General features: G+C 40.7%; 1 protein-coding gene across 1 annotated transcript in view; it reads left to right on the top strand.

Annotated features, from left to right (window-relative positions):
- The window catches only part of LOC126174914 (UDP-glucosyltransferase 2-like), a 127810-nt gene that overhangs the window by 65360 nt on the left and 46376 nt on the right, over positions 1–16074 (top strand). Inside the window, exon 3 of the mRNA XM_049921351.1 lies at positions 6735–6925. Within this exon, the coding sequence (XP_049777308.1) occupies positions 6735–6925 (191 nt within the window). The remainder of the gene's footprint in view (positions 1–6734; positions 6926–16074) is intronic.

Raw genomic sequence — 16074 nt, 5'->3', positions numbered from 1 at the left:
GATCCGACGGTGTAACCTTTGTTTACGTGTCAATGGAGGCATTTTTGAAAATCTACTGTAATTGAAATTGGGCTGTGTTAATATGTTGTCTCTTGGTCATAAAAAATGGAAAAGTGTTTGTTGGTTTAATTAATTTGCCGCCAGCGAAATCTTCCTCTACCGGTTTAAATAATCCTCATAGGGAAAAATGACATTAGGGAAAAATATTTATTTTGATGTGCCCTACAACGTCCAAGAGTTTGTCGGTTTAAATACTTTTCACCCTGTAATAACCACCTATTCTTGTATTTTCTCTGTGTTAATGATTTTGCAAACTTGTGATGAAAACACCCACAGTCGTTGTCGAAACCAGGTTAAAGTGAAATCTTTTGCAACTGGTTGGCTGTGCTATACATATCATATTCTTGTATGGTTGCTGTCTCAAAGCCATTTTTAAAATTGTGCATTTTAAACATTATTACTTGAAAAAAAGTTCATGGATTTAAAACAGTCTCTTCAGTTTCATCTGTCTTTTTTGTCAATATGCCAAAATTCCATTCCAGAATTGCATCCTCTATTCAAGAATGAAAATTTATTTCTTTTGGTATCAGCCGTTTTTAAGATATTTTTGGGTAGTTTTGATCTGTAGGCAGGCTCCGTGGGAAGGTCTAGATTTACCTGAGAATCCGTTGCAGAAAAGCTATTATCTCGCAGGCCATTTATGTCTATCTTACGTTGAGCTAGCTGTGGTGTACCCTTTGCTCATTTGGAACACCTTTACCATAATAATCGTTAATAAGCCAAGAATTTTTGTAGAATTTTGATCACCAAGTACTATAATCTGTGAAGTCTTCTATTTTCATGAGAACAACACTAAATTTTTCTTTCTTCTGCGAAGAATCCAATGTGAAGTTTATAACCTCACTAACAGTGTAATGTCGTTCCTGTATTCTCAGTTTTCTCTTGATGATCCGAAAAGCCCTGTACTATTTACAGCAGAAGGGGAACACGTCCAAGACATGTAAGAGGTGAATTTTACTTATTGTGAGATGCGCTTTATTGACTGTGAAAAAATTCCGTATCTGCAGTAAACGATGCGCATATCCAGTTGAAGTTTTGAAAATTTTGAAGACGTTTCCTTTCTGCTGTTATGATCTTAGCGTTCACAATGGCAACTACGAGTGCATGGAAACCCAACTCCGCGGTGTCTTGTACCTTCTGAGCTTCAGTCACTTGTAGTACGTTACTCAGACAGGGAATGCGGTGCTCTAAGATTTCTGCTCTCACTCCATTGTCTGCTATATTTTGGACAATGGCACTGAGAGGCATTTCGTTCCGAAATGATACTCCATAAGTATAATTAAATTTTCACTTTCTATTCATTCATTTAAATTCTGCTATACATTCTTTATAGGGCTGTTTAGCTTGAGTACATGTTCAGAAAAAATTGTAGAGAGTAGCAGCCACCTATTCGTCTAATTTATTGACTAGCTCAGCATAGGACAAAGTATGCGTCTCTGAGGAAACAATTTTCTACAGAGTCCAAAGGTTTCTACTCTAAACCACGGCAAGAAAAATGAATGACGAGTTCAATGTAAATGTTGCTAGAGCTGCATTTTGTATGATGCTCCAGTCTGAAAGAAAAAGAATAATTAAACGCTTATTATGCCTTATGAAAGAAAATTAGCAGTTACTGACACTACTTTCTGCTGACAGCTTTCTCACAAAAAAAAGTAAATAATAAAATTATAAACAGCCGACAAGTTGCAATGGATAAAGAGTTCTTTACCTAGATTTCAACAAATTTAAATTTGTCTTCTTCAGAAGGTGGCCTAAGGACAATAAACATCATAGCTTACATTAGAAAGGTATGAAACTTAAGTCAAGAATAGATTTTAACACAAATTAGAGAGCTCTTGCATTACAGAAATATGAGAACGACGACTGGTACTTACAATTTTACATTAGTATGGACTAATGTACCATCGCCGTTTTTACAAATGTCGGCATAGATCCATTTGTCAAAATTAAAATATAGCCCTAGAAATAGGGTTTGTCACGTAAATATAAATTAGTACATGGATGTTGCAGAGCTCACAACAGACTGAGTGTAATCGGCCAGCATAGTTACTCTGCGGCCAGGGCAGGTGGCGCTCATGGCGCGAACCATGTGCCAATTGGCGTACAAAAGCAACGTGTAAATTATCAGTATTAATAACGTCCTTAGATAAAGTAACAATAAAAAGAAGGAAAGCGTTTAACACTCCCGTTATAACAGTATGGGCGCCTTGGTACAATTAATGTAGTTATACATCAAAAAGGCAGGTGGCGCTTACGCCGAAAGAGTTACGCACAGTGGCATATACAGCCAAAATATAAAAATTACATTATTATGTTAGTGAAGCCCACAAACGGTATGTGTGTCAGAACTTTAAAATTGACAATAATGGCTCTTAAGACAGAATTACGAACCCTGGTCCACAAACCAGTTAATACACATTCGCAGGGAACCAACGTTTTAGAGCCAGACAAAATCACAGAAGGGCCGATGTAGTGGCAGCCATACATCGTGAGAAAACCACATTACGTAAAGGATAGGGAGCTTAAAGCATTGAAAGTGCATCATAGCTTCCTGAGAAAATAGACCACTGAGGTTACCAGCATTAATGTTATACCATAAACAGTACAGGTTTAAAGCCTTCGAAAAATTGTCTACAAGCAAGGTTCAACTGGTCGTTCAGTATATTACCGTCTTTGAGCTCTAGATGTTTAAAAATTTGTAACTCTTCCCACAGATCTAGTCTACGCCCTTTGACTTGTCTGTGTAGGATAACAGTGTCTTCTAACTGTTTAGGCGTATGGCCGGCTATCAAGAGGTGTTCAGCAAAAGTAGAGCTGTGTATATTCGCTCCTTTTTTACCTAATAGGTGTTCTTTATAATATTGTTTTTACAGCTCTGCCTGTTTGACCAATATAATATGAAGGACAGTTATTACAGGTTAGTTTGTAAACACCTGAATTGGAAAACCAATCGCTGGCAATCTCTACTGAATGTACAAGATTTCTTTTTAAACTGTTATCTGTAGAGAAGGAGACGTTACAGTTATATTTTTTCCTTAGAAGACGTTTAATCCTATACGATATATTACCCAAGAAAGGAATGGAAATAAATTTTTTAGCTTTTTTGCTATCAGTGGGGAGGTTGTTGCTCAAAGTCGCACAGTTTTGGGAAGTTTTCTTACTGAACAAGTAATCAATCATATTCTGATTGTACCCATTATTAGCCGCAATCGCTTTGATGACATTCAATTCCTTTTGTTGATCGGCAGGTGATAAAGGAGTAGATACCATTCGGTGAATGGCAGAATGAAAAAACGCCGGTTTATGAGCTTTTGGATGAGTTGAGTCAGCAGGGATGACATTATCTGAATACGTTTCCTTACGGAAGATATTGAATTGAAGGAACTATCCTGTATAGAAATTGTTAAATCGAGGAAGTTAAGTTCACCTTTTTCATTCTGAAGTTCTTTTGTGAAGGAAATCTTTTCATGTAAACCATTGAAAGTACTGAAGAGAAGCTCTAACTCATGACCAGTACCATCAAAAGCAATGATAAAAAAATTTGCGTACGACTCGTGTCTCATTAATTGGATTAATTCAAACGCCGCCAGATATCTGCCAATCCCATCCTTGCCGCCAGTGATACCTGTTTTGTCTGCGATTACAGGAGGTGGATATGAGGTAGCCCTTTCTACTAGAAACATAAAAACAATACTGCTGCAAGGCTAAAATACACACTCTTTTATTTACAACCATTACATGCAACCATGCCGGTAAAATGGAATAACTGATGTACTTAACTTTCTCTGCTGCATTTTCAGTTGTTCATCTGACTAATACCGTCCTCAGTTCACTGACTATTCGCTTCTAGTAACTGATGAGTGTGGCTCAGGCGTTGATGGTAGCCTTTCGACGTTCGCCGTGTCTTCTGACCATATTTCGGCGTGCGTCGACTTCCAGGAGTTGCAGAAAAATACTGTTAGATCCATAGCTGGGGTGGCTGTTAGTGGCTACCTCTATCTGCATATGTAGCACCATTAGTTGGTCTTTTGGCGAGTGACGAATATTCTTGAATGAGCGAACAGCACACAGGCAGCCGGCCTGAAGTTCGTACACTATGTAATCAAAAGTATGCGGACACCTGGCTGAAAATGACTTACAAGTTCGTGGCCCCCTCCATCGGTAATGCTGGAATTCAATGTGGTGTTGACCCGCCCTTAACCTTGACGACAGCTTCCACTCTCGAAAGCATACGTACAATCAGCTGCTGGAAGGTTTCTTGGGGAATGGCAGCCCTTTCTTCACGGAGTGCTGTACTGAGGAGAGCTATCGATGTCGGTCGGTGAGGCCTGGCACGAAGTCGGCGTTTCAAAACATCCCAAAGGTGTTCTATAGGATTCAGGTCAGGACTCTTTGCAGGCCAGTCCATTATAGGAATGTTACTGTCGTTTAATCACTCCGCCACAGGCCGTGCCTTATGAACAGGTGCTGTATCGTGTTGAAAGATGCAACCGCCATCCCCGAATTGCTCTTAAACAGTGGGAAGCAAGAAGGTGCTTATAACATCAATGTATGCCTGTGCTGTGATAGTGCCACGCAAAACAAGGGGTGCAAGCCCCCTACATGAAAAACACGACCACACCATAACACCACCGCCTCCGAATTTTGCAGTTGGCACTACACACGCTGGCAGATGACGCTTACCGGGCATTCGTCATACCCACACGCTGCCATCGGATCGCCACAATGTGTACCGTGATTCGTCACTGCACACAACGTTTTTCCACTATTCAATCGTCCAATGTTTACGCTCCTTACACCAAGCGAGGCGTCATTTGGCATTTACCGGCGTGGTGTGTGACTTATGAGCAGCCGCTCAACCATAAAATCAAAGTTTTCTCACCTCTAGCCTCTGGTTAGATGTCTGCCAATTACACATTACGACCCTCTTCAACTGTCGGCGGTCTCTGTCAGTCAACTGACGAGGTCGGCTTGTACGCTTTTGTGCTGTACGTGTCCCTCCACTTTCCACTTCACTATCACATCGGAAAGAGTGGACCTAGGGATGTTTAGGAATGTGGAAATCTCGCGTACAGACGTATGACACAAGTGACACCCATCACCTGCCACGATCGAAGTCCGTGAGTTCTGCGGAGCCCCCTATTCTGCTCTCTCACGATGTCTAATGGCTACTGAGGTCGCTGATACGGAGTACCTGGCAGTAGGTGACAGCACAATGCACTTAATATGAAAAACGTGTGTTTCTGGGGGTGTCCAAATGTTTTTGATCACGTAGTGTATAAACGGATGACTTTGGAGTGGTGGTCTGGCAGTGTTGTGTGCAGTTGGGCGAATCCGCATCTGCTTACCTCAGAATTGTACGTATTGTTCTACTCTTCACATAAAAATATAAAATCTTTATTTCCGCTACACAGGGTGTCCTGATAATGTTGCAACAAAATTCGATTGCCTGTAGAGGTGTCTTGAGGAAGAAATTGAAGACAGGAACCCATTTGACTGTTTGACTGCACCACGTCTTCTCCCAGACGCTGACACAGTTTCGCCACACATGTCTAATTGTTACGGCTCTTTCAGAAAAACCAAGTACATTGAACCGAAAGTTAGCGACGTTGGATGACGTTATTGAAATGGGCGCCGGCGCGTATACCTTCGGCGGTCCTCTACAACACCTTGAAGTTTGTCTCAGCATTTCTGGGACATCCCACAGACGTTCATATTTTTTATGTGAAGAGTAGAACAATACGTACAATTTTTTCATTGAAAAATGTAACGTTTTGTTTGACTATTGTGAGCGATCGGTAGCGTTTACGCTGACTACACAGAACGCTGCGTAGCTCCAAGTTGGCCGCCAGCGGGCGTTCTATTCGCCCGGGAAGCTCCGTCACTTGCAGAAACATGGACGGGTGGCGGGCGCACTACATGTGCAAACAGCCGCCGCCGCTAATGACCACTTTCTCACCGAAGCAAATTGTATCCTGGTGCGCCTTTTTATAAACCAATGCTCTCAGAAATCCGCCAGAAGACACGACGAACCTTGGGACACTACTATCGACGCTTATGCTACGATCGTCAGCTATTAGGAGCGACTTGTCAATGAACCAAGGACAGTATTCAAATAGACGAATAATTGTAAATAGAACAGACAAGTTTCGTATTTGCCTTTGCCAGCTTGGCTATCTGTAAATAACAGTGTCTAAATTTTACCCATGCAATTGCCTCTCTGTTTTTAGTACAAAAGATCTACCTCAAATCCATCTCCTACAACTGCAGACACGACATATTGTACTTATAATTGGAACGAACATATTTTTAATTTGGGTTTGACTGTAATATTTTGGTTCTCTTATGAACTTAGGTTGGAGAACATTGTTTTCTATTTCAACATATTTGATTTCATTGTTTTAATGAATAATTTGTCTCTATGTAAAGTTCATTTTTAGATATGTTTGTGGACCAGCATTGCTCTCTGATTCCTCATTGCTGCCTTATACATGGTGGGCAGCGTACACAGTTCTTGTGAACGCAGCAAGCAGACAAGCTAATTCAAAAACTCAAGGGCAGTTCTGCGTTATTTTTTCTGATCACTGCTTTCACTCGCTACGTTTACTGTGATAACACTTACTGTTCAACCACTCCATGTTTCAAATAATCCATACCGTACATTTATTCTGCAGGACCCACCGCAAAACCTCACACAGATCGATATGTCATTTACATATCCGCAAGCGGAGGACGAAGAGTTTAAAGATCTCGTAGTGGAAATCACGAAAACACCCACAGAGAAACTGCCTGAAGTGTTGCTTCCTTATTATGAATTCGCGTGCGAAGCCCATTTCAATTTTCCAGAAATAAAACAACTTTTACGGTAAGTCTGCAATTCTCTTATTACTATTTACTTACATTGTCAATATATTTTATCACTGTCATACTCTTGATTTCAAAAGGACTCTAGTAATAAGAGTTCAGATTCTTAATATTTCTGTAGCACCTACTTTCCAGGCAAATATCCTATATTAATTTTTGTGATCAGGAATGCCATCGTGCAAGATATGTGAAACATTCATCTCAAACACAAAAATCAAAGAGCTCTCATGAATACATTGTAGTTGTCTAAATTTGTGATTGTAATCTTAACAATACTCAATTAATTTATCTGTTATACTCGTAGTCGACAGTAGCAGAGCATAATTACATCTAACACGCTTCCACTCCTTGGAACAGATTATTAGCGAAGTATGTTACTGTGCTTTGATGAGCAAGTGGAATACTATTCACATTCATGTTCAACAACTGAGTTATTTTCTGTTTAAAGTATTAGTTTTTTGTCTGGTAGGAAACTGAAGTTGATGCTATCCAGTTAGTTTCGCTGCTAATTATCGGGAAATATCATTGTCGCGATTAACAGCGCACACTTATCAACGTACTGCCGCTAAAAAATGTAACGCCCTCAAGGACAAGATAATTTTATCGACAAGAGAAGTGAAAGGTAGATCATTATTGTAGGACTATATGACAACAAATTAAGAACAAATAAAACACACCTGTAGCACTAAACGATGTCCAAACAGAAGCATCAGTACATACAATACCCCCGTCCCCCCCTGGAGGCAACGCAGGCGTGGTTTCTTGCATGCAAATGATCGTATAGGTATTGTCAACAAAATGCTTCTGGGCTGTTGACCGCATTGTTGTACATACCATTTTCCGATGTTTCAGCCGCTATTACAAATGGTTTTCCCCAGTGCTTTATGCAGAGCTGACTGCTGTATGAGAGTATAAGGTGCCGAATGGCTTCCGGCGATAGACTGTCCCGGGCGTCTTGTGTCTTTTGTCGCAATTAGTTAGAGATTCTTGCACGATCTGTAGAATGAGTAGTAAGTTCTCGCTTCATCGTGTTCGTAAGTGATCAATTGGTGAGAGTTCTGGCGGTCTTGCTCACTAGGACAGTTGTTGTACGTCACGAACAGCACAATATGTCAGAGCAGCCGTATAGTGACCTGCATTAACCTGCTGAAAAAGCGCATCACATTCCTGTCGAAGAAATGGCAGTAGCATGCGGATAACGCCATGTGTAATATAGTGAGTACTGGTTAGTTTACCCTAAAGAAACATCAAATCTGACAGCGAGTTGTATCTGATGGTCCCCCACGCCGTAAAGCCTTGGGTGGGACCAGTGTGTGGTGGGCGAATGCACTCCGAAATAGGCCCCACTTCAGATTTATGCCGTGGACGTATACGTCGATCACTTGGATACGCCTACTCTAATCATGGAAGACAACAGCGCGCCATTCCACTCTGCAGACGACTCTCACAATAGAACAGCCGTGGCGGTGTGTGGTATCAGTGATAGCCTGTCGAGAGGCGCTCTTGAGAGTTTGGCTGCAAGCAGACGGTTCCCAGTTGAGCTTGGTGAGACAAAACGTGCAACATGCGCCCGGATGTCTTTCGTGGATGATGCTCGATCGACGATCGGTGCTCACACAACGCGTCAAATTTGACTTGCGTCTGCACTACGCGGACGTCCGGAACCTGGTATACGGGTGTGGGAATGCTCCACGGACCATTGTCGAAAGTAGGGATACACCACCGATACACCGTGTCCATTTGCATCAGTCCCTCGATACGTCCATGCAACTACACGGGGCCGCAGTGCGACACCCTTCAAATGGCTTCAAATGTAACATAGCGGGGCATGGTTGTACCCTAGAACGATTGTTGTAAACACTGTTCACTTCTAAACTCATCACAGTTACCACAGTTACTGCCTGCAGAGTCAAAAACAGAGGCGCACAGTAGGGCTTCTTCAGCGCCATTTGATCGCCAATGATTGTGACACTGAAACTGGAGCCCCTCAGTATGCACATATAACACCCCGGTGTCACTCCGTGTTGGTGTTGAATTTTTTTCCGGCATTGTAGTATGTATAGTTCATATCACAGTCTGTTGTGAAGCATAATTTTCTGGTGTAGATTACCATCTTTATATGACAAAATGGTTTCAGACTTCTCCAGGTATCTTTCGTGGGCGTTACTTTCATGTTGTCTTTTAGGCTTTGGTGCAGCAAGCCTTTGCTAATATCATGCGAGAAGACGATGAAATGTGTTCCAGTTTTGAAACGTTTTGCTACTCTTAGCGGATTATACGCTGCCATGACCATTTGTTGCCGGACTCGAATGCAGTTTTAACTTGCCACAAACAGACCAGCTTTCTTGTGAAGTATGGAGCATCCAAAAAGATAGGTATCTTTGGGGTTGCCGCGCGGGGTAGCCACGCGGTCTGGGCCCCTTGTCACGGGCCGTGCGGCTCCCCCCGTCGGAGGTTCGAATCCTCCCTCGGGCATGCGTGTGTGTGTTGTCGTTAGTTTAAGTTAGATTAAGTACTGCGTAAGCTTAGGGACCGATGACCTCCGCAGTTTGGTCCCATAAAATGAGCGTTTGGCGTCATTGGCCGGATGGCCCCTTATGGGGCAGGTCCGGTCGCCTTGGTGCAGGTCTTATTGCATTCGACGTCACATTGGGCGATATGCGCGTCGGATGGGAATGAAATGATGATGAAGACAATACAACACCCAGTCCCAGAGGGAAGAAAATCCCCGACCCAGCCGGGAATCGAACCCGGGCGCGTAGGATGAGTTTGGTCCCATAAGAACTTACCACAGATTTTCCTAATTTTTCTTTTGGGTTGATACTCGTCCTCATAAAACGCTTTGCGTTACCAGATGAAGCTGTTTCGAAGTGATTTCGTCTCTGAGTACAAGCGTTATGCAGCATTCACCAAATTTTGCAAGCGTTAATTAACAAAATAACACCAGCTGGCATTTTCTTTGCCTATCTAATGCGTTTGTCTTGTTGAACCACAATATCCTCCAAGATAAACTGGGGTGTTATGGAACTGATGGTACAGCCAACCAATGGATTATGCCACATCTAACCAAAAGAATGCATAAAGTGGTACTTAACAATTTAACCAATGTAATCAGGAGAGATTCCTCTCACTGGGGGGAAATCACATATGGGTTTCTCCAAGGCTCAATGTAGGTCTGCCATTGTTCCTCAGATATGTAAATGATCTTCTGTTTAACATAAAACAAGCAAAATTAGTTCTTTTGATGGATGGCACCAGTATTGTAACCAGTCGAAGCATACATACAGCAACAGAAGAAATGGTAAACCAAACTCTTAAAGTGTCACTGACTCATTTCTGCGAATGGCCTGACTCTCAATTAAAAAAAAAAAAAAAAAAAAAACACAACATATTCAGTTCTGCACATGAAGCGGTACTACACCAATGATAAGCGTAACGTAATAAATAGGATGGAAACTTTTAAATTTTTAGGTGTTTATATTGATGAGATATTAAACTAAAAAAACACATTTTGGAAATCCTTAAAAAAACTTAATTAGGCCATATTTGCACTTGGAATTATTGCAAATGGGGAGAGACAAATCAGTAAGCTGACAGGTTTTGCATATTTTCATTCCGTAAGTCTTATGCAATAATGGTCTGGGGTAGCTCAAGTGTAGGAAAAGAAAGTGTTCATTGCTAAAAAACGTGTTGTAAGAATAATAGGCGGTCCTCACCCGCGATCATTTTGTAGGCATCTGTTTAAGGAATTGGGCACTCCGTCTACTGCTCCTCAGTGTATTTATTCCCCGATGAAGTCTGTTGTAAATAATCCATTGCAGTTCATAATGAACAATGATGTACATAATTAAAATACCAGAAGGAAAAATTATATTCATTACTCCACATTAATGCTGTCTTTAGCACAAAAGGGGGTACAAAGGGCTGAGACTAAATTTTTTTACCATTTACCCATTGAGATAAAATGTCTGACAGACAGCTTCTCTGCAGAAGAATTTCTATTACTGTAAGTGTAAAATATGGTGGGTTGGAATTACTAACTCACATCGGTATACTTAATAGTAACAGTAATAATAATAATACTAATGATAAACAATAATAAGAATAATAATAGAAAAATCTTATAAATGTTCAGCATGTACTTATATTTCCAATTTTCAAATAAAAAGGCAATGTCTTATGCAAGTATTAATTTTAAAATTGACGCGTTTCGCGCTAGTGGTGCATCTTCAGAAGTCTTTTAAAATTAATAGTAACGTATGTATTACACAAAGTGGTGACCACGAGCTTAGCCAACCTCTACTCAGTAATTATTTACTTAAATAACTTATAAAAAGATCTTGTCTTAGACAATGTAAACTGCACTAGTCAAAAAGTAAACACTGAATTGAGCCTAACAACAGTCGTCAAATATAAAACAAGAAGCCTGAGAAGGTAAATAATTTATTTTAACAAAATCATTTTGAAACGGATGACTACTAGAACGGACTTTCCGCTTCTATGGGCACTAAGAACCTAACCGAGCATTATTAGGCAGTCACACTCACCAAATCATGGAGAAAACCAGTGTGTGGGTAGAGTTGCGGTTAACAGGCATATCGGCCCGTAGTAAACAACTACTGCACTATGTAGCGTGTTGGGTGAGACAGCGAGCCGTATCCTGTTCTAGCGTGAATGAACAGCGGATTGTAAGCTCCAAGTGCCGTCATTTGCACATTGAAGGATAATTAAAAACCAGTGTACGAGATAGTGCCAGAAGTATATAGTTTAAATAAGTTAATAGTTATTAAATAATGCCTTAAAAGTTGTTGTTGTTGTTGTGGTCTTCAGTCCTGAGACTGGTTTGATGCAGCTCTCCATGCTACTCTATCCTGTGCAAGCTTCTTCATCTCCCAGTACCTACTGCAACCTACATCCTTCTGAATCTGCTTAGTGTATTCATCTCTTGGTCTCCCCCTACGATTTTTACCCTCCACACTGCCCTCCAATGCTAAATTTGTGATCCCTTGATGCCTCAAAACATGTCCTACCAACCGATCCCTTCTTCTAGTCAAGTTGTGCCACAAACTTCTCTTCTCCCCAATCCTATTCAATACCTCCTCATTAGTTACATGATCTACCCACCTTATCTTCAGCATTCTTCTGTAGCACCACATTTCGAAAGCTTCTATTCTCTTCTTGTCCAAACTAGTTATCGTCCATGTTTCACTTCCATACATGGCTACACTCCATACAAATACTTTCAGAAACGACTCCCTGACACTTAAATCTATACTCGATGTTAACAAATTTCTCTTCTTCAGAAACGCTTTCCTTGCCATTGCCAGTCTACATTTTATATCCTCTCTACTTCGACCATCATCGGTTATTTTACTCCCTAAATAGCAAAACTCCTTTACTACTTTAAGTTTCTCATTTCCTAATCTAATTCCCTCAGCATCACCCGACTTAATTTGACTACATTCCATTATCTTCGTTTTGCTTTTGTTGATGTTCATCTTATATCCTCCTTTCAAGACACTGTCCATTCCGTTCAACTGCTCTTCCAAGTCCTTTGCTGTCTCTGACAGAATTACAATGTCATCGGCGAACCTCAAAGTTTTTATTTATTCTCCATGGATTTTAATACCTACTCCTTTACTGCTTGCTCAATATACAGATTGAATAACATCGGGGAGAGGCTACAACCCTGTCTCACTCCCTTCACAACCACTGCTTCCCTTTCATGTCCCTCGACTCTTATAACTGCCATCTGCTTTATGTATAAATTGTAAATAGCCTTTCGCTCCCTGTATTTTACCCCTGCCACCTTCAGAATTTGAAAGAGAGTATTCCAGTTAACATTGTCAAAAGCTTTCTCTAAGTCTACAAATGCTAGAAACGTAGGTTTGCCTTTCCTTAATCTTTCTTCTAAGATAAGTCGTAAGGTCAGTACTGCCTCACGTGTTCCAACATAGCCTTTCGCTCCCTGTATTTTACCCCTGCCACCTTCAGAATTTGAAAGAGAGTATTCCAGTTAACATTGTCAAAAGCTTTCTCTAAGTCTACAAATGCTAGAAACGTAGGTTTGCCTTTCCTTAATCTTTCTTCTAAGATAAGTCGTAAGGTCAGTATTGCCTCACGTGTTCCAACATTTCTACGGAATCCAAACTGATCTTCCCCGAGGTCGGCTTCTACCAGTTTTTCCATTCGTCTGTAAAGAATTCGCGTTAGTATTTGGCAGCTGTGACTTATTAAACTGATAGTTCGGTAATTTTCACATCTGTCAACACCTGCTTTCTTTGGGATTGGAATTATTATATTCTTCTTGAAGTCTGAGGGTATTTCGCCTGTCTCATACATCGTGCTCACCAGATGGTAGAGTTTTGTCATGACTGGCTCTCCCGAGGCCATCAGTAGTTCAAATGGAATGTTGTCTACTCCCGAGGCCTTGTTTCGACTCAGGCCTTTCAGTGCTCTGTCAAACTCTTCACGCAGTATCTTATCTCCCATTTCGTCTTCATCTACATCCTCTTCCATTTCCATAATATTGTCCTCAAGTACATCGCCCTTGTATAAACCCTCTATATACTCCTTCCACCTTTCTGCCTTCCCTTCTTTGCTTAGAACTGGGTTGCCATCTGAGCTCTTGACATTCATACAAGTGGTTCTCTTATCTCCAAAGGTCTCTTTAATTTTCCTGTAGGCAGTATCTATCTTACCCCTAGTGAGACAAGCCTCTACATCCTTACATTTGTCCTCTAGCCATCCCTGCTTAGCCATTTTGCACTTCCTGTCGATATCATTTTTGAGACGTTTGTATTCCTTTTTGCCTGCTTCATTTACTGCATTTTTATATTTTCTCCTTTCATCAATTAAATTCAATATTTCTTCTGTTACCCAAGGATTTCTATTAGCCCTCGTCTTTTTACCTACTTGATCCTCTGCTGCCTTCACTACTTCATCCCTCAGAGCTACCCATTCTTCTTCTACTGTATTTCTTTCCCCCATTCCTGTCAATTGTTCCCTTATGCTCTCCCTGAAACTCTGTACAACCTCTGGTTCTTTCAGTTTATCCAGGTCCCATCTCCTTAAATTCCCACCTTTTTGCAGTTTCTTCAGTTTCAATCTGCAGTTCATAACCAATAGATTGTGGTCAGAATCCACATCTGCCCCAGGAAATGTCTTACAATTTAAAACCTGGTTCCTAAATCTCTGTCTTACCATTATATAATCTATCTGATACCTTTTAGTATCTCCAGGATTCTTCCAGGTATACAACCTTCTTTTATGATTCTTGAACCAAGTGTTGGCTATGATTAAGTTATGCTCTGTGCAAAATTCTACAAGGCGGCTTCCTCTTTCATTCCTTCCCCCCCAATCCATATTCACCTACTGTGTTTCCTTCTCTCCCTTTTCCTACTGACGAATTCCAGTCACCCATGACTATTAAATTTTCGTCTCCCTTCACTACCTGAATAATTTCTTTTATCTCGTCATACATTTCATCTATTTCTTCATCATCTGCAGAGGTAGTTGGCATATAAACTTGTACTACTGTAGTAGGCATGGGCTTTGTGTCTATCTTGGCCACAATAATGCATTCACTATGCTGTTTGTAGTAGCTAACCCGCACTCCTATTTTTTTATTCATTATTAAACCTACTCCTGCATTACCCCTATTTGATTTTGTATTTATAACCCTGTAATCACCTGACCAAAAGTCTTGTTCCTCCTGCCACCGAACGTCACTAATTCCCACTATATCTAACTTTAACCTATCCATTTCCCTTTTTAAATTTGACATTCCACGCTCCGATCCGTAGAACGCCAGTTTTCTTTCTCCTGATAACGACGTCCTCCTGAGTAGTCCCCGCCCGGAGATCCGAATGGGGGACTATTTTACCTCCGGAATATTTTACCCAAGAGGACGCCATCATCATTTAATCATACAGTAGGGCTGCATGTCCTCGGGAAAAATTACGGCTGTAGTTTCCCCTTGCTTTCAGCCGTTCGCAGTACCAGCACAGCAAGGCCGTTTTGGTTAATGTTACAAGGCCAGATCAGTCAATCATCCAGACTGTTGCCCCTGCAACTACTGAAAAGGCTGCTGCCCCTCTTCAGGAACCACATGTTTGTCTGGCCTCTCAACAGATACCCCTCCGTTGTGGTTGCACCTACGGTACGGCCATCTGTATCGCTGAGGCACGCAAGCCTCTCCACCAACGGCAAGGTCCATGGTTCATGGGGGAGGGCCTTAAAAGTAATTAAAACAAATACGAAGTTGAAAATCAAAGAAGTAAACACGAGTTCATAGTGTCGGCTGACAAGCGGCAATCTAGCTGCTGATTATTTAGCTTTAGAGGAACCGGCTAGTGACATTTTTGTAAAGCTGTCATCATAGCTCATAAAAAAATGTTGTTCTTAGTGACAGGTTCCTCATTGAGACTCAAGTCTTCTGTATGCTCCAAAAATTTTTTGATATTTTGAATACCTTTAGTAGACTTTCTGCCTTTAGTTGCCAACTGAAGGAACTGTAAAATATCTTTTGCACTGATTGATTCTGCCGTCGGTTCTTGCTAGAATAATTTGTTCATTATGAGTGAAAACACGTACAACACTGATGTAATGTTCTACAACACTTATTATATTAGCTATATCACAAACCGGTTTTCGGGTGTCACGCCAGCATCAGGTACAAAGATAAGTATATGGTGCAGTGAAATTATGTTGGATCAAAGATTGTAAATAGTGCATCTACGGAGTATCTCCATTTCCAGAGATGAAAAATGTTAATTTTAGACTTAGGAATAGAGTAAGAGGATTATTTCACTGAAAATGTGTTGTAAGATTATTTAACTAAGATAAAATATGTGACATTAATTAATGAACTATATACAGATTACAACTGTTCATAGAATAAAATAAATTGAACAATAAACTTTGGTGACGTATTCGAAAGAAGCAGCTGAACAAAATAATCTTGTATTTAATGAGTCCCAAATTTCAAAGACATAAGATATAAAAGTGATAATAAGCAGCGAAGCAGCTGTAATTATACAAAACATTTTAACATAAGAAGAGAAATTATAGTAACTGAAAAAAGGAAAATAGAGCAATGTGAGTAAGAGGGGTCATTTACAACAAGGCCTGGATGGAATTATGAGCAGT

This window comes from Schistocerca cancellata, chromosome 3 (genome assembly GCF_023864275.1).
Source record: "Schistocerca cancellata isolate TAMUIC-IGC-003103 chromosome 3, iqSchCanc2.1, whole genome shotgun sequence".
In the NCBI taxonomy this organism is placed as follows: Eukaryota; Metazoa; Arthropoda; class Insecta; order Orthoptera; family Acrididae; genus Schistocerca; species Schistocerca cancellata.
Note: the sequence above shows the minus strand (reverse complement) of the source record. Positions and strands in the feature narration are given on the sequence as shown.